The sequence below is a fragment of the Haplochromis burtoni genome, unplaced genomic scaffold, assembly GCF_018398535.1.
Source record: "Haplochromis burtoni strain Fernald_Lab_line unplaced genomic scaffold, NCSU_Asbu1 Contig_479, whole genome shotgun sequence".
NCBI lineage: Eukaryota > Metazoa > Chordata > Actinopteri > Cichliformes > Cichlidae > Haplochromis > Haplochromis burtoni.
Genome location: NW_024582840.1, coordinates 221843 through 248196, shown reverse-complemented (window position 1 = coordinate 248196; position 26354 = coordinate 221843). Strand labels below are relative to the sequence as shown.

At 41.7% G+C, this 26354-nt stretch overlaps 1 protein-coding gene across 13 annotated transcripts in view; it reads right to left on the bottom strand.

Annotated features, from left to right (window-relative positions):
* cacna1ab (calcium channel, voltage-dependent, P/Q type, alpha 1A subunit, b) overlaps positions 1–26354 on the bottom strand; it is a 204548-nt gene that overhangs the window by 91137 nt on the left and 87057 nt on the right. For all 13 annotated transcript variants that reach the window (XM_042213765.1, XM_042213767.1, XM_042213768.1 and 10 more), the window contains exons 4-5: positions 24743–24848; positions 22681–22820 (exon numbers count right to left, since the gene is read on the bottom strand). In XM_042213765.1, coding sequence (XP_042069699.1) covers positions 22681–22820; positions 24743–24848 — 246 coding nt within the window. The remainder of the gene's footprint in view (positions 1–22680; positions 22821–24742; positions 24849–26354) is intronic.

Genomic DNA, 26354 nt, shown 5'->3' with positions numbered 1-26354 from the left:
ACTGGAATGTCCTGTATAAGTATTGTAAGCCTGGTGTGCTGTTGTTTCAACATTATTTTAATCATGTAATTATAACTTGTTACATGTTAAAGATTGAATTCATTTCCCCAAATTTCTTTACAATTCACTGGTACTGTTCAGAGAATAACATGCAAACTATCCTAAGTATCAAAGTATCAAATCAAGGTCCAAGACCTGCTGCAACATGAGGCTTCTGTTTGCTGCTGTCCCGCCGAGGAACAGCGCTTTGATGATGATGATTGATGGCACTGATTAAGATCTCAGAGGTCACTCGCCACCTTCACTCTGCTCGGTCTATCCCTGTTCATGGCATTGCCATGGCAACTGGCAATTCCTCTCTTCACTTAGTCTCCACAGTTACCGACCTGCTCTCATTCATAAGCGTTGCCAGGGAAACGCAGCCCATGCTCATTGATGGAATCTTGGCATTGCCGCAGAAACAGGGATGGGAAGTGGGTCTCCCAGCGATTGATTTTCCAACCCCTCCAAACACCCGCATCTCCCACCCACATACACTTACACACATAACCCTCACCTACCCTGCTGCCCCTGCAACTCCCCTGTTCTAACCACAGATCCTGAGCCTGCTGACAGGAACACAGCACACAATGCAAGAGCAGCTTCTTTGCATGCAGACTGATGCTTACCGGCGCATTGTTTTACTGCATGGAAACACAGACACACATATTAGACACGTGTGTGTGCATACACAATGCATGATCAGATGACAGTGATGAATGAAGCCCAGGTAGAATGGATGATCCACTTTCTCTGCTTCTGGTTTATTCTGAAATGGCTGTATTGTACAAACATCAGACATCCCACACACGCACACATAACATAGATGTTATTATTTATGCAAATGAAAACCGGCCAAACCTCTTTGTAGACTTGGATCTTGATTTCACTAATTGGTCTTCCTGTGAACACTTCTTAACCTTTTTGTTAGACACAGCTAAGAAGCAACTATTATTTCCATGAGATAAAACAGGAAAAATTATCCATACATCCATTACTTCTGATATTTTGTGCACGTATTTTAGAATTTTCAATGGTTACTTATAGGTCTTGCAGTTGAATTCAAGCCTTTACTAATTACCTTGGATGTGTACCAGTCTTGGCCAGAACTGGCAAAACCCCAAGCTGCAGTTTGAGCACAGGACTTTCTCTGATCATGTCTTTGTCTTAAGTGTTTGAGGTTTTTACAAAATACATCTAATTACCAAAATTTAAAAAATAAGACCCTACTTGTACTTATACAGAGGTTCTCTGTGTGGTTTCTACTGTTTCAATTGGATCCACCTTCTTAAGAATTTAGCTAGGCAAGCAGTTAACTAGCAAATGGGGCGTGATAACCTAAAGTGGTAGTTGCCATATCAACAGACTAGTATGTGTATGATGTTTCTTCTCGATTGGGCTGCGATATAACTGTAAGTTGCACACATAAAATAATGTGATTCACATTAAAATTAAGCCACTGTAACATGGACATGACAAAAACTTCAGTTCCTTTAATGGCTACTTGAGGCTGGTTTCAAAGGTGACCTGCCATAGCCTGCCATGCCAAACTTTGCATCAGTACAAAGCAGTACCTGATTAGCTGAGTTCTACAGAATGAAATCATACAGTAATTAATAAAGATAAATATGATATTACATTAACAACCAAGCTTATTTTAACTGAATAATTAAAAAAATGATCCTAACTTGTCTGCCATTTTGGACCAGTGGAAGTTTAGGGTCAAAAGTCATAGAGGCAGAGACGAGTTGGCGACCAGTTTGTAACCAACGGTCACAGGTTAAAAAAACAAAGAACATTAAAAAACATTCTTGCAATTGATTAGGCCATTAGCCAGTTGCCCCAGTCACTTATTCTATTGAGTGTTCACTGGTGGTGACTTGCATTGACTTGGTGAAGTCAAGTATCCCAGAATGCATTTCATCTGAAACCCCACAGAAGAAATAATGGAAGAGAGCAGCTAAGGCTGTAAGCAAAGTTTTAAATATTACTGTTTCTGTGACACAGAAATATATATTTTTAAATATTTTCAGGGAAGAATGTAGATGTGTAAACTTCAAATATCTGCTCGATTTATTGCCTATTAGTGAAAGTGCTCCGAGGTTTCCAGAGATGAGGGAGGTTGAGACTCATCGTTTTCAAATACCCTGTGTGCTTTTGCTACTCAGTAGAGGTTAAACACAAAACACGATTTATAAAGATAATTTCTAACGGTTTGTTTGGCTTATTTTAGTGTTTTATTTGTTCCTGATCAAATCAGTTAGGCTGAGATTAAAGTTTACTTTCATAACTGCATTGTTTTATTTAACTTTAATGTCTCACTGGAGAGCTGTCAGTATATTTGGAATTTAATGTCTCACTTTATTCCCTGATGTACAAATGTGCTGTTCTTATTTTAACAGCTTATTCTGCATCAAATCTAACATTAAAGATATTTTAATCCAGGAGGAAAAAGCAGAAACATCTGGAGCAGCATGTTGATACGTGGACATCTTGAAGACTGCTCCAGAAATGATTAACTTGTGTTTTTAACATTTATTCTTTTCTTTTTTCCCCCCAAACACCAGCTGTCTACTGTTTTGGGTGTCAACTAAAATGAAAATAAAAGCATTCTCACATCAGACCTGATTTTTTTTATCCAATAATCATCTTGAGTCTAGACTGCCATATGAAATACGAACTACCAAGAATGCAAATACAGACTTGAGTATTGAGAAATGTCAATAGTGAAGCTGAAAAGTGCAACACAAACTGGAAATGGAGACTGCCTTCAAAATAAAGGTTGTGCCTTCTGAAATGTGTTGACCACAGTGCACAGTTTTACTGAAAACTTACAGTGTCAATACATGTGTGTATGTGATGCAGGCTCATACAGTTATCTGTATGTAGAAGCATACAATGTTAAATGTTATCAGCGTATACACAACACAGTCTGTGTGCAAAAGCCACGTGTGCTGCGTGTTTAAACACACACAGACAACATGAAAGAGCCTTGGACAGGTTCCAGCCAGTCACACGTGCATTAGCTGTGCTGTGTTTGTGTGCATGTGTATGTCTATGTAAATGAATTGCACATAGCCCATGTGTGCCTTGTGTGGAAATAGTGTAGGAGTGCCATGTGTCATCACAGTGTGAACTCCTGTCCCCTTAGTGTCTCCCACTGAGCCCTCAACCATTAAACCCTCCACACATATTCGCACATGTACTGGACAATATACACATACACATATTTAAGGGATGTGTTTGAACCTAATGTAACAGATATTCAAATTGCATCATGTGTCTCATAAATCCAATAAATGCTGCTCTCATTGATACTAACCTAAACTTAGATACAGCACAGCGCTAATTCTTTGTTTTTCTTTTAAAAGCTTTTCTAATGTATTTAGTAGTAAAGAAAGATTCTTTAAAAAGACATATCAGAGAGTTTTCCTCAGTTCTTCTGTGAATTAAAGCCATCTTAGTTGTTTCAATAGCTTCATTTAAACCCAGAATGATTCAGTGTTTTCGGCTGAAGTGATTGGTGGTGCTGTCATGATCATCATGATTCCTACCTAACTGGATTATGATAGCATGAAGCCAAACATCTTAATTATCCTAAAGTTTTTGCACAGTACTGTATGTGGGCCAAATGCATTATTACAAATAATACATTTCCTCAGTGTACTTTTAGGGACAAACAATAACTTGTGCTCTGGTTGTTTATAATTAATTAGTTTTCTGCAATTACTTTATGTTTAGAAGCTAGAAACGTGGCCTCATATTTAGGAAAATACAATCCAGATTGGCTGAATGGACACAAGCTTTTTGTAAGTAGAAGCAATATCACAATATACAATAATAATGCTGCATTACAACCTAAGGGTTAGCCAGTGCTTCCAATGAATTCCAACAGATAATGAAGAATAAACAATGAGATGACTGAACATGTTTTGTAGCGTGCTGTTCATTTAAAATTTGTTTGTGGAACAGTCATGATGCAGTACAGCATTTATATTTTCAATCAAACAACTGGTTTGTTTTTTACTCATTTCATTCTTCTCTGTTTTTGTCCACTCCTCTCCGTCTCCTCATAGCTGAAGCTTTCATTAGCAGCAGCAGGACAGAAGCACTCATTCTCACCACATTCTCCACCCTCATCACCCCCTTCCTCTTGCTTTCCCTCGGTTAATTTTCTCACTCTAGCGTTATTGCTGATCTCAGCAGACTACTAACACTCAGCTGATGGACTCTCTGTCCATCCTTCTATCCCCACCCAAACTCACTCCTTCCCACCACCTTTCCTCCGTTCTCTTCAGTTTTTTTCTCCTCTCTCCTCCTTTTTTCTACTTTAACTTCACGTATATAGGAAGGAAAAGGACAAATTGAGGAGGTCATAAAGAGGAATGAATCATTCTTTCCCCTGGTCACCTGTGTTTTATTAAAATGTATGCTGTGCTTTTCTGACCCGTCTGGCCAACTTAATGGCTGGTTTTCAAGTAATTAGGAGAGGTAATTTTCTTATATCGGTGGGCAGTATTCTTTTAATGAATACTGGGAACATTTGCAGAATATTTTCTTTAGTAGGTACAAAAGGTGCTTCCATTTCCAGGAGTAGTTGTGTCACTAGAAGTTTAACTTTCCGATATGTTGTATTTTTAAATTTTCTAATTTTCTGTGTAATCTAATTGTCAAGTAGAGTCACTGGTTGTCAGTTCTTCTGCAACCTTCATTTCATTCCTCTGTCCTTTAATTATATTGGGACATGCCTGTTGCCTTTCTCCTCCTCACACAATCTTTCCCATGGCTCTAATCTTCGGTTTTTCCATTCACCTCTCTCCCTTGTTCCCTCGATCTCTGCTGGACCGGCTGATTTGCCCACCTGTTCCTCCGTCTCTTGCCAGCATGACTGCTGGACTTCACAAGGACACGACGTCTGGACTTCTCTGTCCTTGTTAGCGTGTGTCTTTCCTTTCAGTGTGTTGTTGGACACTTGTGTGCATGTAATGTTCTTGAACGTTTGTGTTTACAGCATGTTTGATTTCTGGAGTTTTTGCAGCCAAAATTCCCAACATGTATAATCATGCTGCCCACTGTGAATTGCCTGACTCTAATTCACTCCATCCATCAAGGTTCATCAATATCATTGCATTTGCATGACTATATACAGTGTGAAAGGATGGGTTGTAACCAAGTTGCAAAGAAAGAAAAAAAGTATCACAGTTTTGCAGCAAGTCTGTCAGACAAAACCAGCAAATTATCCACTCAAAATGACATCAATATTAGAACTTATAATATGACACTGCCAATGCATAAACAACGTACAGAGATGCAAAACTGCGTCGCTGGCTAGGAGTCCGAACTAGATCCAATGACAGTTGCCCAGATAGCACCCAGAAGTCCTGCAGGGAGCATGTCCCTTGAATTTTGAACATTCACCAGGTTGTGCACGTGGAGTCATCCCAGAAGGTTAGACAACTAACAGGAAGTTCTACTGTAGGACATCTGAGGAAGAGCGTTTAGTTTTTGAAACTTACATCAAATTCTGTCAAATACAAAAAACGTTCTGTTTCTTTGAGAATGCAATGTCTAAGCTAACTGTGCAGCTGACAGCTTTTAGTGAGGATAACATTATCTGTTCAAAAAGCCATTAGCCTGATATTGGTACATCAACACAATCGTTATTCACCATTCACCCTAATCCATCTCTGGTTATTGCCCTACAATTGGCCAGTCTAGTCCAAAACAAAGTTCAAGTTGAAGGGTTATCATCTTGAAGCAGCAGTGGAGATCAGAGGCAACTGCAAGTTGGTACACAGCTGACAGCTGTGTTTAACAACTGTTAGAATTCATATCATGGTAAGAACCAGCTAAGCAAAGAGAAACAACAGTCCATCATTATTTTAAGAACTGAAGGTCAGTCAGTCCAGAAAATTGCTAAAACTTTGATTGTGTCCACAAGTGCAGTTGCAAAAAATGTTGTGCTACAACAAAACTGGCGAGCATGAGGACTGCCCCAGGAAAGGAAGACCAAGAGTCACCTCTGCTGCTCAGGATAAATTCATCTGAATCACCAGCCTCAGAAATTGCAAGTTAACAGCCACTCAGATTAGAGCCAAAATAAATGCCACACAGTTCCAGTAACAGACACATCTCTACATCAGCTGTTCAGAGGAGACTGTGTGAATCAGGACTTTATGGTCAAAAAGCTGCTAAGAAATCTAAGGAAACGCAACAAGCAGAAGAGATTTGTTTGGGCCACGAAACACAAGGAGTGGACATTAGACCAGTGGAAATCTGTGCTTTGGTCTGATGAGTCCAAATTTGAGATCTTTGGTTCCACCTGTGTCTTTGTGCGATGCAGAAAAGGTGAATGGATGGTCTCTACATGCATGGTTCTCACCGTAAAGCATGGGGAAGGAGGTGTGATGGTGTGGGGGTGCTTTGCTGGTGACATGTTGGGGATTTATTCAAAGCTCAAGGCACACTGAACCAGCATGGCTACCACAGCATTCTGCAGCCACATGCCATCCCATCTGGTTTGCGTTTAGTTGGACCATGATTTATTTTTCAACAGGACAATGACCCCAAACACACCTCCAGGCTGTGTAAGGGCTACTTGACAAAGAAGGAGAGTGATGGTGTGCTGCGTCAGATGGCCTGGCCTCAACAGTCACCTGACCTAAACCCAATCCAGACGATTTTGGAAGAAAGGGATGCAGAGTGAAGACAAAAGGGCCAACAAGTGCTCAGCATCTCTGCGAACTCCTTCAAGACTGTTGGAAAACCATTTCAGGTGACTACCTCATGAAGCTCATCAAGAGTGTGCAAAGCAGTGATCAAAGCAAAGAAGAATCTAAAATATAAAAGATGTTTTGAGTTATTTCACACTTTGTTTACTACATAATTCCATATGAGTTCAGTCATAGTTTTGATGCCTTCACTGAGAATCTACAATGTAAATAGTCATGAAAATAAAGAAGAACCTTTCAGTTTTAATATGATTAAATCACATCAGAGTAAGGAAATGATAAAAAACACGCTGTTAAGAATTACTGTACACAAATTGCTGCAAAGGTGTGAGAACGATTGCCAAAAGAGGTCACCTAAAATATTTGATACTGTGATGGAGAAAATCTCAGTGTGATCAGAGGTCAGAGGTCAGAGACAGTGATTGCATATCTTGGAAAAGGACACTTTAAGGCTAAAGAATTCGGGACAGACATGCTTGTTAACTCTGTGTGTATGATAAACGACAATTACTGGCTTACCTTTAACACTCTGCTGCCCTCACATTGTGTGTCTGTGGGTGTGTGTTTCTGTCTGTAACTCTATTTTTGTTCACGAGGGTGTGTGGGTGAACACAAAGCACTGCACACTGAAGCAGCAGCTTTGTTTGAAAGACTACTTCATTGTGCAGTTGTATGGTAAATGGCAGGCTGATCAGTAGTGTTTTCCTCAAACCACAAAAACAGATTTTAATACAGCTCTATTGTGCATTTACCAAGAAGGCAGACCCAAAACTGCTCTCCAGAGTGGCACTTAAAATAAGATTGTTTCTCCACCCCAATAGCACGTCCCTTAAGAACCACCTGTCCACCCTATTTTCTTCCACCTACTTCAATATTGGTTTATTTATTGCTTTAAACCAGAAGCCAATGCTGCTGTTTTTCCAGTGAATACAGTCAAGCTCATAATGTAACTCAATGCCATTACTTTTGAACAAGAACAGCTGAGTGAGTATCATCAGATATGTGGCCACTACAATCACTGTACAACCTTACATCTATTTTTTGTCCTTCTTGTTCTGTGGGTTGCGGCAGATAACCTGCAGGGGACAGAGCTTGAGGGTATGGGAGAACGTATAGGGGAGAGATGAGCCTGTAAATGACTGCAGACCAATAATGATAATGGAAGTGGTGGCAACAAGACAACTTTCAAAAAGTACGCGCTCCGTCTCTGACCTCGTTTTTCTCTCCTTGTTGGACTTAAATTCCTCTCTCAGTTGTTAATGCAGTTGTTCTGTACCCACTGTGACACCCCTGTGTACCGCTTCTTAATATTTGATTACATTTTGATTTGCTGCTGTAATGTTACTGTAATGTGGCATGCTTCACATCAAAGTTAGCCAGCATTACATGCACACAGAAGGAGCTATTCATAACTCGTAGGGCCTGAGTCGATACGGCTGAGAACCATTTTTATGAAGACTGGTTTCATCTCATCTGTCCTGTTTCTGACACAAAAGTGAGCTCAGCTTTCCCTGCAGTGAGTCAGAGTTTTCTGTTACTCTCTGTCTTGGGTTCTGAGGTAATTTGGTGTCACTGCCAAATACACCAGTGACTCAATAGAGCATCTTTACCTACTGAGATGGGGAGAAATGCTCCAAACCTCTCAGATTCTATTTCTCAAATGTACAGTGTGTTCTTGTACATTTTTAAGAGAAAGAGCAAGACGGTTTTAATCTTAAGCATGGTATGCTAAATTGGGAGCTTTAATAGCAGGGACAATCGTTTATAGTTTACTTAATGATGTTTAATTTTGCTGTATTCAAGAGCAGCACATAGCCTTTTCAGTGATTTGTAGATCCAACATACACTGCTCAAAAAAGAAAAAATAAATAAATAAAGGAACATCCAGCATAGCATCAAATCAGTTAAACTTGTGGGCTAAACTTGATCTGGTCAGTTAAGTAGCAGAGGGGATTGTTAATCAGTTTCAGCTGTTTTGAGGTTCATGAAGTTAACAACAGCTGCACTAAAGGGGCAACAATGAGACAACCCCCAAAACAGGAATGGTTTCACAGGTGGAGGACACTGAGATTTTCTCTCTTCTCATCTTCTTACTTCCTTTCACTAATTTTGCATTTGGTTAGGGTCAATGTCACTGCTGGTAACATGAGGTGATACTTGGATCCTACATAGGTTGCACAGGTAGTTCAGCTCCTTCAAAATGGCACATCAATGGGTCCCTGTGTTGAGGTGTGGTCAGCGGTGCCGTGCGGACGCACCTGCATGTGCGGCTGGTAGCTTGTGAGCTGCAGCCGCAGTAAATACAATGGCTCAAAACAACACACCCGCATATCTCAATCACACCACAGTGCCATTGCCAGAAGGTCTGTTGTCTCCCAGCACAGTCTCAAGAGCATGGAGGAGATTCCATAGAGGAGAGCTGGAAAGGACAGTAAAAGGTCCTTAACACATCAGCAGGACAGAGACCAGAACCAAGGAGGAACAGGATGAGCACTGCCAAAGCTACAAAATGACCACCAGCAGGCCATTATTGTTAATGTCTCTGATAAAACAATCAGAAACAGACTTCATGAGGGTGGCTTGAGCATCTTACATCCTCTAGTGGGCTCTGTGCTCACTGCCTGGCACAGCGGAGCTTGATTGGCAGCTCCACCACTGGCACCGTGCTTTTCACAGATAAGAACAGGTTCACCCTGAGCACATGTGACAGACGTGAAAGAGTCTGGAGAAGCCGTGGAGAATGTCATGCTGCCTGTAACATCGTTCAGCATGTATGGTTTGGTGGTAGGTCAGTGATGGTCTGGGGACACACAGACATCTACAGGCTAGGCAACAGCAGGCATCAGGATGAAGTCCTTGGACTCATTGTCAAACTCTACACTGGTGCACTGGGTCCTGGGTTCCTCCTGGTAACAATGCAGGCAATTGCCGGATGATAAATTAATTGATACCATTGACTAGCCCGCACACTTGCCTGACCTAAATCCAATAGGCAATGCGTTTCAGTCCATCTGATACCACCAGATTGCATCTCATACTCTCCAGGAGCTCAGTGATTCCCTGGTCCATATCTGGAAGGAGATCCCCCAGGACACCATCCGTCATCTCATTAGGAGAATGCCCCGATGTTGTCAGACATCAAACACGTGGAGGTCATACAAAGTACTGAGTACCATTTTCAGTTCCTGCAATAAAATTTTGGCAAAATGGACTAGCTTGCTGCTCATTTCATCACTTCTGTCTTTGAATTCAGCCTTTTGTAGGTCAATCAAATGATGTGGCATCCTTTCATTGCATTACCTGACCCATATCAATATAGATATGGGTCAGGTAATGCACGATTTGTTTTACACCATTGAGATGTGATGTTTTTCCAAAATGTTCATGTCTATTTTGTGCAGTCTATCTTTTTATGGTTTTAATTATATGTTTACGCTGTAGATAGGTAAACTCATTTAACTCTCTGTATGTCATGATAACAGTATAGCATCATTAGCATGATTGTACATTTCTGCACTGGTGTCTATTTGTCTATTTCTCTGACAGAGAAAAGGATTATGGGAATTTAACAAATGCCTAGTTGACTGGGTACTGCTTAACCAGGAAAGGGAACGGTCATAGCTCACTTCACAAAGAAGAGAACGAAGTTCACATCATTCAAAAAAAGATCAAAGAAGCACAGTTGAGCAGCTGAGAATCACAAACAGGGGATAGTTTTGTCTTTGTCATCACCCAATCGCTTCATTTTGGTGTAAATAAGTTCTTTGCATATTACGGTTTCTGTCTTCTTTGTGGTAAAGTTAAAGAACCAGCAAGACCACAAACATGAACAAGACATTACCAGTTATTCCACAAATGCTTAACAATGCCTCAGGTGGCACTAGACAGCAACAGAATGTAAAAGCTCTGTACAGTAACTCGCTGATCTCTACAACTGTCACTAGTACACTGTAAACCAGGTATTAGTACCTGTGCTGCTGCAACATCAGGTTCTAGTTCTAGTTCTTAGTGTTTTTCTAAATCCAGCCAAAATTGCAACAAATTAGAGAAAGAGGTTCTGTAGGAAAAAGAAACAAAAAGAAAATGTTGTTTTCTTATGCTAGCCCCTTCCATGGCTACAGATGTAAGTGGTGTCAAGTTTTGTCCCTTTTGTGACGTACCAGTGCCAGTTGTTTTATCAGTGGGAATGCCAGCTAGTTCTAGAGTCGGTGCCCTGTCCTTGTAAAAAGAGGTATAAGCTATGACGTATGCAATTTAATAAAAGATAAATCCTTAACAATAACTTTGCCTTATAATGAAAGCCAATGAGACTGCACATGCAAAAAAATATACCTGGCTGAAGAATGAGCGAGGTTTATATTTAACATTGTCTCTGTGACCATCCATTAGGAGAATCACAGGGGCATATATGGTGTCCTCTCATTGACTGACTGGCCCAGACTCTACTATAAATGATTAAATTACTTTGTGACGTCACAGTACTAAAAATCAATGGACTGTCATCCTTGAATACTAAATACACTAGTCACTGTGTGTGTGTGTGTGTGTGCGCTCCTGCTCCTCTTTTCTTCCTCTCATTAATTCTTGTCCTCATCAAGTATCTGTCTCACCAGTGTGTTCGCCAAGAATGAAGTCAGCACACGTGCATGAACACAGGCAGACACACACACTTCACGACACAGTGGCAGAAGCCTTCTCAGTCACGACTCACACAGCACAAGCACACACTCTCCCAGAAACCAATAGAGGAGATAAAAAGTGAGAAAGAAAGAGAGTGACAGTAGTAACACTAAAAATTGAAACTAAACTACAGGGAGTGCAGAATTATTAGGCAAATGAGTGTTTTGTCCACTTCATCCTCTTCATGCATGTTGTCTTACTCCAAGCTGTATAGGCTCGAAAGCCTACTACCAATTAAGCATATTAGGTGATGTGCATCTCTGTAATGAGAAGGGGTGTGGTCTAATGACATCAACACCCTATATCAGGTGTGCATAATTATTAGGCAACGTCCTTTCCTTTGGCAAAATGGGTCAAAAGAAGGACTTGACAGGCTCAGAAAAGTCAAAAATAGTGAGATATCTTGCAGAGGGATGCAGCAGTCTCAAAATTGCAAAGCTTCTGAAGCGTGATCATCGAACAATCAAGCGTTTCATTCAAAATAGTCAACAGGGTCGCAAGAAGCGTGTGGAAAAACCAAGGCGCAAAATAACTGCCCATGAACTGAGAAAAGTCAAGCGTGCAGCTGCCAAGATGCCACTTGCCACCAGTTTGGCCATATTTCAGAGCTGCAACATCACTGGAGTGCCCAAAAGCACAAGGTGTGCAATACTCAGAGACATGGCCAAGGTAAGAAAGGCTGAAAGACGACCACCACTGAACAAGACACACAAGCTGAAACGTCAAGACTGGGCCAAGAAATATCTCAAGACTGGTTTTTCTAAGGTTTTATGGACTGATGAAATGAGAGTGAGTCTTGATGGGCCAGATGGATGGGCCCGTGGCTGGATTGGTAAAGGGCAGAGAGCTCCAGTCCGACTCAGACGCCAGCAAGGTGGAGGTGGAGTACTGGTTTGGGCTGGTATCATCAAAGATGAGCTTGTGGGGCCTTTTCGGGTTGAGGATGGAGTCAAGCTCAACTCCCAGTCCTACTGCCAGTTTCTGGAAGACACCTTCTTCAAGCAGTGGTACAGGAAGAAGTCTGCATCCTTCAAGAAAAACATGATTTTCATGCAGGACAATGCTCCATCACACGCGTCCAAGTACTCCACAGCGTGGCTGGCAAGAAAGGGTATAAAAGAAGAAAAACTAATGACATGGCCCCTTGTTCACCTGATCTGAACCCCATTGAGAACCTGTGGTCCATCATCAAATGTGAGATTTACAAGGAGGGAAAACAGTACACCTCTCTGAACAGTGTCTGGGAGGCTGTGGTTGCTGCTGCACGCAATGTTGATGGTGAACAGATCAAAACACTGACAGAATCCATGGATGGCAGGCTTTTGAGTGTCCTTGCAAAGAAAGGTGGCTATATTGGTCGCTGATTTGTTTTTGTTTTGTTTTTGAATGTCAGAAATGTATATTTGTGAATGTGGAGATGTTATATTGGTTTCACTGGTAAAAATAAATAATTGAAATGGGTATATATTTGTTTTTTGTTAAGTTGCCTAATAATTATGCACAGTAATAGTCACCTGCACACACAGATATCCCCCTAAAATAGCTAAAACTAAAAACAAACTAAAAACTACTTCCAAAAACATTCAGCTTTGATATTAATGAGTTTTTTGGGTTCATTGAGAACATGGTTGTTGTTCAATAATAAAATTATTCCTCAAAAATACAACTTGCCTAATAATTCTGCACTCCCTGTAAAAGTCTGAAGCCTTATTTGTGTACCCCAGATGCTGCACTGTGTGTTACATGAGTTAATATTGCATTGTTGGATGAGCTGGATTTATTAAAGCCAAAAATACTGGCCACTGCACAGTGAAGGTAACCGCCATAATGTTAGAACAACTTACTAGTTATCTTTCCTGCAAAATTTCAATATTGACCTGGCATTGATGAGCACTGAAGAAAAAGTGAAGAAAATGATGTAAAATGGACAGGGTCCATCTTCTGGGCACGATGAGAGACACTTTTAGACATTTAGTAGTTTATATGGTTTACTGTATTTACATTTTGTGTATTTATAGTGATATACATGCTTTACTTTAGACAATAATATGAATATTCTTCATGTACAGTGTTCCCTCATTTATCGTGGGAGTTATGTTCCAAAAATAACCTGCGACAGGTGAAATCTGCGAAGTAGCCAACTTTATTTTTTAAAATTATTATAGATGCTTTAACCTCCTAAGACCCAAACTCTTCCACAGTATGCATTTTTAATTTCTCTTTGATATTTGGGCATACTGGGGCCCAATGAATGTAAAAACAAAGAATTACCAGATTTTTTTTTAACCTTATTTTTGTTTTTAAGAAAAATATTCGTTTAAAATTTTGATAGAACAGTAGCAGTATAATGTCCTCGTAAGTGGATATCAGGCCCTTGTAGAGCAAAATTGATTATTTTGGTCTAAATAACCCAAAATGTGATGTCCACATATGTGGATGCCAGGTCCTAGGAGGTTAAGGCTGTAAAATCCCTCACTACACACTATACACTTTTCTCAGACATGCATCGACATTTTCACACTTCACCCACAGATGCCTTTGATGGTGCAAAACGTTTTGTCGACATTGTTGTGTTTGTTGGGAAGAAAACTTACAAACACACAGTGCAGCACTTCAGAGTCACACTGCTAGTGATCGAAGATTTATGTAAATTTGACAAGCTGGATGCATTCTGTACTGTACAGGAGACACAGCACAAGATTGATTGACAGTGGTCTACAGCCAATCAGGATGCAGAACACAATGCGCTGTGTTCTGCATCCAAAAAAAAAAGCATGCAAAATTGCATATTAAAAAAATTGCATATAAAAGAAATCAGCAAAACAGTGAGGCTGCGAAATGTGAACCGCGTTATAGCGAGGGACAACTAGACCTTCATGTATAAAGGGGAACTGCTACCTGTGAGAGACTTACATGTACTGCTGTGAGGTTTCTTATGTAAGGCTAAGTAACCTCACCTGAATGACTGAAAACAACTGTCCAATACAGCATATAGACACTTTGATTTTTCTTTTAATAATTACTTTTGTCAAATATAATATTCAATATTCAGCACCTCCAAATCTGAGGCCATGGTCCTCAGCCGGAAAAGGGTGGAGTGTCCACTCCGGGTCAGGGACGAGACCCTGCCCCAAGTGGAGGAGTTTAAGTATCTCGGGGTCTTGATGATGGGAGAAGTCTGCAGTGATGCTGTACCGGTCCGTTGTGGTGAAGAGAGAGCTGAGCGTAAAAGCGAAGCTCTCAATTTACCGGTCGATCTACGTCCCTACCCTCACCTATGGTCACGAGCTGTGTGTAGTGACCGAAAGAATGAGATCGCGAATACAAGTGGCGGAAATGAGCTTCCTCTGACGGATGGCAAGCCTCTCCCTTAGAGATAGGGTGAGAAGTTCGGCCATTCGGGAGGGGCTCAGAGTAGAGCCGCTGCTCCTCCACATCGAAAGGAGCTAGTTGAGGTGGTTCGAGCATCTGACAAGGGCGCCTCCTGGGCGAGGTTTTCCGGGCATGTCCCACCGGGAGGAGGCCCCGGGGCAGACCCAGGACACGCTGGAGAGATTATATCTCTCGGCTGGCCTGGGAACGCCTTGGTGTTCCCCCGGATAAGCTGGAGGAGGTGGCTGGGGAGAGGGAGGTCTGGGCTTTTCTGCTTGGGCTGCTGCCCCCGCAACCCGGCCTCGGATAAGCGGAAGAAGATGGATGGATGGATAATATTCAATATGCATCTATATTCTTAAATATCAACATTCACAGAATAGGACATTTAATCTTAGTTCATCTAAGACCAGTCAGATCAGCCTGGAGGCTGCTTAATGACTACCTGGCAACTATTAGTTGCTAGGGAAAAATTAGTATTACCCAACTGGCTGGTCAGTGGTTGTAGGTGGCTTTTAGCGGTTGGGGAAATCAGTCACAAAGAGGTGCATGGTGCAGTGTTAAACATTGTAAAACCTTGTAGATCCTCTTGTAGATCTGATGTTATTTTTGATCACAGACATGTGACTTCTTTGATATCTCACTGGCATCTTTGTTTGTCCAGATATCAGCAATGGTAGTACCAGGCCTCAGTCACACAGGCCTAGAAACCAGGTGGTGACCAGTAGCTAGAGAAAATAGAAATTCAAGACTTTGCTGCGGTGTATTACTCGTGATTCAATGACAAATTTACATGTTTTGCAATAAATTGCAAATAAGACAGTGGTCAGAGCTCCTGAGGCAGCACTGCTACACTGTACAAAAGGGAAGACCACATCTTAACCCTAAAATCGCACAGATACAGCGTTCACACATAGGAAGACTACAGAAGGTTGATTTCAGAGTAAAATATACATAGTGGTTTGAAGTACTTGGCAATATAGGCCAAGCATAGTAATTGTGCGTAATTGTGTGTGTCTACATACAGTGTCTATGTGTGTGTATGCACCATAAGCTACAAGCAGAGTGTGTTATATAGGCTGTGGCGAGTGATTGATCGTAGGGAGCAGGGAAAAGCAGGTTACTGCAGCGCTTACACACACACATTCATTCCCTCTCTCAGCGCGCTCCTCTTGGCATTTCTCCTTTCCCTCTCTCTTTCTCCCCCCTCCCCCCTTGTTCCATCTCCATCTTTGACTTCCCTCCTCCTCCCATTTCTCTTCCAAACCTCTCTCTCATTCTCCATACATCACTTTCACTGCCGCTGTCCCCCCAGCCATCACTTTTCCTTGCTTCCTGTGGTCTCCCTCCTCTTGCTCTAAACTCTTCTCTGCTCTCCATCCTTCTCACGCGTTCTTTAACAGCCAAGCCCATCTTGTATTCTTTTTCTGTCCTGTTATCCAGAGCCCAGGGGAATAGAGAAACAATGTCACGTGTCTTCTACTTCCACCTCCTCCTCCTTTTTCCCTCCCTCTGCTCTCTAGCTGCAGTAGTACTCTACTGCTACTCTGGCAAGGGGCTTCATTGCTCTCAGAGGACTCACTCTGCTTCTCTCGCTCTACCCATATCTACATCTATCCATTTACTGCATCTATCCATCCATCCACGCAGAATGCTGCAGGACGTGTTGAATTTCAGTGACTGCAGTTTAAAGCTGTATTTAAAGTTGAATGTAAACATGGCAGCTATGAAGCACTAGCTGTTGGTTCCGTTATGATGTGAGATGGCACTTGGATGTAAAAAGCGATTATGTGCATACTCAGCTAATGATTTTAAAGTAAAACCTTTCTGTGATTAATCTGAGACATCTGAATGTGTCAGCTTCATGTCTGAATGGGCACCCTGGTAACCTTTTCATAAATGAAACAGCAGGCTCATCTATGTATCACTTTCAACACAACACAACTCTGAATGTATGCAATCACATTAAAAGATAGGCAGGCACAAGGTTGCTCTATGTTTTCCCTGAATCTCAAATTGCTCATTTCACTAACGTGACAACAATTCAAAGTAATCCAAAACAAGCCAAAAAAATCACTTTCTTTTACATTGTATTGTTCCCCACCCACTTAGTGCTACAACTTTACAATTATTAAAATATTTATCCTCTTAGCATATTAAAAGGTGTTATAAAAAGGGCAAAATGTTTTCACAAATTACTGAAGCTACTGATGTCACCTGCGATCAGGTTGTGATTTGTGAAAACAAAATAAAAAAACCCTCTAAAAAACAGTTTGACCAGGCTTGAAACTTAACCTAAATATTTATCGGCTTTGCCTGCAAGGTGATTGATGCCTGTTGCAGTGGTAATTTCTGAACCAAATGGTAGACATCGGAGGTGAAGGGAGCCATCAAGCTGAAGGAGTCCTATCAGCTTGGTTATTTTGTGGGACTTACAGGTACTGACAGGTCAAGCAGAGTGTGGGTATGGTAGCTGAAGTAAAAACATGTGTGGGAGGGCACTGAGACCACAGAACAAGAGAATCTAGCAAACTGTCAGGTGACTCTGGTGGAAGGAGCAAGGATCTCCACAATTCTCCACAAAATTCTGCTTTAGTAGAGGAAGCAGACTCTGGGGACGACTGGCACGACCCATCCATCACTTGGGTTGAGGTCACTGAGGTATTTCAACAACCCTTTGGTGGTAGGGGTGGATGAGGTTTCCCCTGAATTCTTTAAAGTTATGGATGTTGTAGAGCTGTCTTGGTTGACACACCTCAGCAACATAACAATGACATGGTGCCTTTGGACTGGCAGAATGGGGTGGTGTTTCCGATCTATATTGCTGGCCATAGTAAGACTCAGTTCTGGTGGGTGTTGGACTTTGCCAGGGCTGCCCAAAAATTGTGTTCATTTTTAGGCGCAGCCAGGTGGCAGAAGGCTTCCACTTTAGTGGCCTAAGGATTTTGTCTCAGATTTTTGCAGATAACATAATTCTGTTGGCTTCATCAGATGGTGGCTTTCAGCTTACACTGGAGTGTTTTGCAGCCAAGTGTGAAGCAGCAGGAATGAGAATCTGTCCGAGGCCATCATCCTCAGCTGGAAAATGTGGCGTACCCCACTCCGGGTCAGGGCTGAGTTGCTGTTGCTTACCAAAGTGGAGGACTCCATGTATCTCGGAGTCTTGTTCAAAAATGACGGGCAAGTGGATTGGGGGATTGACAGTTGGATTAGTGCAGCATCTGGAATGATGCTGACACTGTACCAGGCTGTCATGGTGAAGAGAGAGCTGATCATATAAGGAAAGCTGGTGATTTACTGGTCGATCTATGTCCCTACCCTTACCTACGGTCACATGGTTTGGGTAATGACCAAAAGAATACTGTTGTGGATAAATCAAGAGAAATTTGTTTTCTCTGAAGGTTGGCTGGACTCAGCCTTAGCGATACGATGAGACGTTCAGTTATTAGGAAGGAACTCAGAGTAGAGCTGCTACTCCCTGCACATCAAAAGGAGACAGTTGAGGTGGTTCGAACATCTGATTAGGATGCCACCAAGGTGCCTCCTGGGTTAGGGGTTCTGGGTATGGCCTATTAGGAGGATACCCTGGGGCAGACTCAGGACATGCTGGAGAGATTATGTCTCTCCACTGGCCTAGGAAGGCTTCAGTGTTTCGCTGAATCAACTGGAAGAGGTGGCTGGGGAGAGGCAGGTCTGGGCTTCTCTGCTTAGCCTGCTGCCTGGATGAGCAGTATCAAATGGATGAATGGATGGATCTTTGTCACACTAACAAAATTATCTATTTTAGTGACAGACCTCTGTGAAGGGTTCATCTGTGCAAATCTTGCACAAAAGACTGAACAGGGAAGGAAGCAACCCCTAGTCCATATACTGAGAAAAACAGCAAGCTTTTGGAATTTGAAAAAAACAAAACAACTACACAAAGTAAATCATTAGACTGTATCGTAAAATGACTCCTGCCTTTTACTGTTTTTTAGATCATCCCAGACAAAAAGTTCTAACTTGTGACTCATGCTTTAAATGAAAGTTACCAGGGTGGTTGCTCTTCTGTAAAGCTTCGCCATCAGTGGCAAAGCCAATAAGCCATCAATACAGTACAGTACTACAGAAATGCTCTTCATATAAGGCTTAGCAGAATGTCATAAGTAGCAGCCCTACATGATGTCCATCTTTTACGTATCACCTTCATGGGGAAATAATTGACTGATGATGACTATCAGGTATCTGGTTAAGACTAAGACTCAGTAATTATATTTCTAGGATTTTGATGGTGCTGTAAAATATGAACATTTGTCGTTTTCTTTCAATCATCTAGCTGCAATTTCTATGGTGGGACAATCTATTTGTGCTCAGTGGCATAATGAAAAGTTAGGTATGGCTCAAGCTAGCTCCCATTTGCCATTTGAGCTTAACTGTCAAAGGAAAGCCAGTGAAAGTCCATTTGTGATGTTATTGTTGTTCACACTCTAGAAAAAATCACTTGGGGAGAAATTTATCTCCACCAGGGGTAAAAATAATTCAGCAGAGGCAAGAACATGTAGACTGTCCCCCAGCAAATCACACTGAGTGTATTCCCAGTCCGAAACCATTTAATTTTTTTTTTCAGGGAATACAGTTGAAGAACAACCTGTTGTGCTGCTCATCAGTAGGTGAATCCACTACGCTGTAAATCCCCTGTGTTATTCCAGCATATCTATAATACCCCTTAAACCCAATAAATGTTATAATTTTCCTTACTGCTTTTTTAGAATTCTCTTTTTTTCCTCTAAGAAAAGAAAATTTTAGGGAACCCATTAGATGGGACCTGTATTTCCATTCCCTTACAAACCCAGAGACCTCTAATATGGTGCTCTACAGCAGGACAGTTTGGTTGTGATCTGCCAAAGATAAACAAAAGAAACTACAGTATGCTACTTTCTGAAAAAGTATTGCATTGTGCGTGGCTTGTCATCAGTTCTCTGGAGACACTATGTGGTAGCAGAGGTGATAAAAACATCACTACATGTGAACACACCTTACTTGAGGACTGGCTGCGATTTATGCTTGCCTGTTTAGCTCCCATGGCATCAGTTAACATCTTGTAAAGCTGAGTGACATGATGATGGGGGTAAAGCGGAAGGGCTAACAACACTACCTCAAGCAGTAAAAGGCCACCAGTTTAAAGCTCTAGTTAAATCCAGCTGGGATTTTCTCTACTTCTTGTTTTAGCTTCAGCAGCTAGCGCTTTCAGCTAACTAAATACAGATGGAATAGCAGAAGAAAAGAGAAAGAAGGATGCAGAAAACTATGCTACCACTCTGTTGGCTATTGCCATAACAACAAACCAGCTCCCCCATCTCTTGCAGAAGTGACATTTCACTTTGCCCTGGTTGCTGCTCCCTGCAGGGACGCTCTGATCCAGCCTGTGTACGTGTATGTGTGTATGTGTCCTCATTAAAGGAAGAGTGACTGAGGAGGAGTGGCCCTGATCACAAACACACACACACACACACACACACACACCTTGTCAAACCAGACCTCTGCTGAGTCTGTGTGAGTGTGTTTGAGATTAGAAAAGACACAAAGTCAAGCTACTCGATGCAAACACACAAACAGACTAAGGATTCATCTAAAAATTATTGATGATGTGTTGTCTGTAATATTGTTACACTATCACCGAAATAAGTGTATGTATGTATATGTGTATCTGTTATTTGCCTATTTCTCCTCTCGACATCTTCTTATCATCTGTACCCCCCACCCACCCACTATGGTTTAGGCAGCCATATTTAGATCACCTGGCAACCACATGACTACTCATGCCACCTGCTGGCATATATGTAAAGACAATGCAGCTGGGTTGGAGACATGACAATATGAGCAGGGCTGTTCACTGGCATTTCAATGATATATTGCTGCAGGAGCAGAGATTCTGACATGTTACAGTCAGTAAAGATGAAATGTTACGTAAAACAATACTGTGATTGGTGTTTCCTGTTTCAACATCTATTCCCATATCAGCACCGATACAGTGGTTTTTGTTTTGTTGTGTTATTTAGAAGATTGCAGTGAGTCCAGCACACCTCAAGTGCCAGTATAAATGGTTAATGGGAGTGTGTTGATGTCACAGATTGAGGGAGTACTAACCACCACATTAGTTGTAACTGTGGCTTTAGACACATCCTGTTTCATTGTGGTAAACTTCTGTTGTTTAATTTCCCACCTTTGTCTGCTCAACAATCTATGATTTCACTTTGTTAACTCCTTCTGTACTTATACCCCTCATTACTTAGTCTGATAGTCTCTTTACCAGCTCCTGCTCTACCTTGTTCAAAGTTTGTCTCCTTGTGCCTCGCTTTGTATTTTTGTCATCCGTGGTTAAGAGCCAGTATTCAGGCTTCTTTACTCTTGGATATTTATGATGTCATAGAATATCACAAATATGGTCATCTCAGGCACTGAGCTCTGGCTATGAGCAAACAAGGTCCACCCATTCACATGTCTGAATATTTTTTGTGGGGAGGGGGATCAAATCAGAAGAAAGTTTCTTTAAGGGAATTGAGAAAAAAGCTAAAACATCTTGTTGTGGAGAGAAGATGAACTGAAGGGCTGCTCGAAGATCCATTATAAAATCAAATAGTATTCTTTTGAACCATAAACTATAAACCATACAGAATGACTCCATTCATAGAGTCCAAGAATAACAATATGGAGCTAGAGGTAAGTGTGATGGACCCTCTTTGATATATTTTGTTTGCCTCCATTCGTGTCCCCTATTAAACATGCATACCATTGCAGGACACTAAAATACGCAGTCATATGAACAGCTTACAATTAAGTCCAAGTCGGGTAGTAAGCTGGCATGTCATTGGTTCTAGTTCTCCTTGAGTTTGACTATCCATAAAAAAATGCATTTTCTATGTGGACTCCAATGGAGTTAAATGAGCTGCTCACAGCTTCCTTTTGCAGAAACCTGTCTAGGTCCAGACCTTTGACATATTCCATCTGACTGGGCGGACTGATTCATCTCGCACTGTGACATGAAACTCCAGTTTCTCAGCTGAGGAACAACCTGTCCATTGACCGCTGCAGAAGGATCAATGACTAGTCAGTCAGCGCCATGGGTATGACTAAAGCAATTATCTAATGATGCACGATTGTTTATTCTGGCACTCCTGAGGAATGGCTACAATACATAAATGGAAAAACGTGGTGAACCTTAAGAGATTTAAGAGCATATATTGGTCTCTAGTGATTGATTTGGGAAAATCGAATTCCTGCCTGAATGAAATCAGTTAGAGCAGAGGAGTGTCAGACTCAAGATGGAAGCTGAATGTAACAACCTGGAAATTCAGTTATAACGCTTGGCAGAGACAATATTTCAACATTTTCTGTCCTAACTGTAAATCTAGCCTCAGCCAACAGATTAGAAAATGAAGAGAAATTGGCTGACACTAGTGTCGTTATGTGGACCCACTGCTGTTTTTTTAAAGCTGAAATGTTTATGTTTGTGATAAATGCCCAAGCAGAAATTAAACTGAAGGAAAATTACAGCAGGACAAATGTCCACTTTAGGCTAATTACAGATGTATGAATCCCCACACAAATATCCCAAATTATTCACTCCAGAGGAACAAATTTTAACAAAGCCTCACCATGCGATTACCCCACCAAACTTGGAACTCGAGTGAAATGGGTAGCCATGGAAACACAGCCTACACATTTCAGTGTCCAAAAGCATGTACACATTAGGAACAACTAACCACTATAAACACAAACAGGCACAAACACAGACAAGAAAATAAAACCTCATCTTAACCCCACTTAGAAGAACATCGCTAAAATAAATCCAAAACTAAAACAAGAGCTGTGGACTCACCCGGTCAGGACAACTACAAAGTCCATGACGTTCCAGCCGTTCCTCAGGTAGGAGCCCTTATGTAACGCAAAACCGAGAGCCAGGATCTTTATTCCAGACTCGAAACAGAAGATGGCTATGAAGTAGGGCTCTGTCTCCTCCTGCAGGGGAGAGGAAAAGGATGGAAAGGGAAAAATGGGAGAAGGAATATAAAAAGTGAAGTTATGGGTAGTTATGTGAGTAGAAACACAAAGAGAAGGGAAGAGCAGATAGAAAAGTGAAATGTAAGAGAGAAAAAGAAAAACGGTCAAGGAGATTTTTTCTTTAGGGTTTTTGTTTTTAATGGCAGCCTAAAACTTCTTTACACAAATCGGGCATAACATTATCCCTACTGTTAGGTAAAGTGAATAACAGAGATTATCTCGTCATCATGCCATCTGTTAGTGGTGGGATATATCAGGGAGTAAGTGAACATGTGGTCCTCAAAATTGAGGAGAGCTTAGAAACAGGAAAATGGGCAAGCATAAGGATTTGAGCCAGTTTGAAAAGGGCCAAACTGTGATGGCTAGACTGGGTTAGAGCGTCTCCAAAACTGTAGCTCTTGCGGGGTGCTCCTGGTCTGCAGTGGTCAGTAAGTCCAAGGAAGGAACAGTGGTGAACCAGCAACAGGCTCATGGGTGGCCAAGACTCATCGATGCATGTGGGAAGTGAAGGCCAGTGTTGTCAGATACAACACATTAGCTACTGTAGCTCAAATTGCCCCAAAAAGTGAATGCTGGTCCTGACAGAACAGTGTCAGAATACACAGAGCATCACAGTTTGTTGTGTATGGGGCTGCATATGCAGACACCTATCCACTGACGAAAGCACCACCAAAGATTAGAACTGGGCCACAGAGCAATGGAAGAAGGTGGCCTGGTCTGATTAATCATTTTGTCTTTCAAATCACATGGATGGCCAAGTGTGTGTTGCTTACCTGGTAAGATGGTAAATGGCCTGTATTTATATAGCGCTTTACTAGTCCCTAAGGACCCCAAAGCGCTTTACACATCCAGTCATCCACCCATTCACACACAGGTGATGGCAGCTACATTGTAGCCACAGCCACCCTGGGGCGCACTGACAGAGGCGAGGCTGCCGGACACTGGCGCCACCGGGCCCTCTGACCACCACCAGTAGGCAACGGGTGAAGTGTCTTGCCCAAGGACACAACGACCGAGACTGTCCAAGCCAGGGCTCGAACCGGCAACCTTCCGATTACAAGGCGAACTCCCAACTCTTGAGCCACAATCGCCCCGATGTCAAGCCAGCAGAGGCTGCTGTGCATGCTAGGCCCTGTCATCCATATGGACGTTACTTTGACACATACCACCTACCTAAGCATTGTTGCAAACCATGTACACCTTTTCATGGAAAAGATATTCCCTGATAGCTGTGGCCTCGTTCAACAGGACAATGCACCTTGCCAAAAATGCTTCAGGAATGGTTTGAGGAGCGTAACAACGAGTTTGAGGTATTGACTTGGCCTCCAAATTCGCTAGATCTAAATTCGTGGGATGTGCTGGACAAAGAAGTCTGATCCATGGAGGCCCCTTCTCGCATCTTAAAGGACTTAAAATATCTGTTGCTGAGATCTTGGTGCAGATACCACAGCACACCTTCAAGGGTCATGTGGAGTCCAGGTCAGGGCTGCTTTGGCAGCAAAAGGGACCAAAACAATATTAGGCAGGAAGTCATAATGTTATACTTAATCGGTGTAAACCTATGAAGTGCTGAGAACAATATCAGTCAACATGGTTAGAAATGTACCAATTTGCTCCAAAGTTCAATTCACAGGCCTGATCACATCAGAAATAATGATGTGATAAAAATGATGAGAACGTATTGTTTTTCTTTTCTTATTTTAGCCTGTGTGAGTGAGCTCTGCATATTTGGTATCAGTGTGTCCAGTGTACCTCAACGGTCTCCATGTGTATGTATTTCCATCTGTGTGCACACTGAATATGTATGCATATGTTGCACATGTACATGAACCACATTTAAATGTGTGTGTATGTGTGTGTGTGTGTAAAATGTGTGTTACCAGTCGTTCGGACAGAGGCGTCTTGTCTCCATCAGGAAGGTGCTGTTCCAGAGCCAGGACGATGCAGTTTGCAATGATGGTGGTGAGAATCATCCATTCAAATGGAGTACAGCTGGGGTTAAAGCCAATAGCACCAGGAAGAAGCACCTCATATACAGTACACAACACTGCAGCCATTCACACCACAAAGATCCAGCCACCAACACTTGTAAACATTTTTACAATGGATTTGAAAAGAAGTCCAGCCTACCAGGTGACATTTTTCTTTCTGTTGCTCTGAATGTCTCTTTACATATTCACTATTCTTTGTAATGTCACACAGCCAAGGAAATGTAAATCTGCAAATCTCAGTGCTTTATTGGAACAAGTAAAACAAGTAGAATTCTTTGGTCCTGCAATGTTCTTAAATACTACAACAGAAGATGTAGTATTTAAGAACATTTAGAAATAAATATAAAGATGGGAGCAATAGTTCAAATAATAAATAAAGACTAATAACAAGAAAAGCAATGACAATAAAAGGGGAGATGGTGCTCAAAACAGTTTAAAACATTATGATAAATAAAGTACAAATACATAGGAATTTTGCTACATATCGTATAGAAGGCAGGGCTTTTCTTCACTGTAGCTTTTTCCCCTTTGTTTGTGTCCATTTTTATGTCTGTTACCATTTCTGTAAAGCACCGTGTGACTCATCTGCTTGTTTACCGTCTTTGTAAATACACTTAACTGGACATGAACTTCAGTTAATGTTGATTTTACCATGTCTTTATAGGTGCCACTGCAGCACATTACGCTGTTATTATATTATTTATTGTACTTAAACTTTATTTAAACAAGACAACCCTAGTGCCACCACCATGAACTTTACCTTCAACAACCTTTAATTTTACCGAACAGCAATGAACGCGAGACAACAACAAAAAAGCCAAATAATATTGCGTATGCCTCAAGAATACTGCAGTACTTCCGTGTACGATTCTCGATATTCCATTTTCAAACTCAGACGCATCAGTTTGCCGAAAGAGAAAACCAATAAAGCCCGAGGGAAGATTGATTTGCTTTGTCAGCACACCACGTTGCACAGTTTTGTTTCTGCAGAAGAAAACGCCAGAGAAACAGTGACTGACATTATGAAATTCAAACCGAAAACGGTCACTTTATTACAGCAGTACATGAGAGTTAAATTCCAACTCCCACCACAACATGCACACACACACAGCCTGACTCACAAAGGTTGCCTGGTGGGGCAGCCAGCTTTTCACAGTGCTCCATCCAGTCAAGTGTGTTTGAATGTGTTGCGCTTTGTGTGTGTGTGTGTGTCCATGCCTGAGTAATGGCTGCTGGAGGGGCTAAGATGACCGGATACATCTAGACAGATCAAGCCTGTGCCTAATTGTCCAGTCATTATCCTGTTAGCTTGCATGTGTGTGTCTGTCTCTCTGTGCTCGCGCTAGTATGCGCCCATTGTCGTGTTTACCAGATGCAACATTGACACTGACACTATGGCCTGCAGGACAGCCTCTGTGCATCAGTGTGCGAGTGTGTGTGTGTGTGTGTGTGTGTGTGTGTGTGGACGATAAGAGGCGAACGGCTGATGTGAGAGGATGAG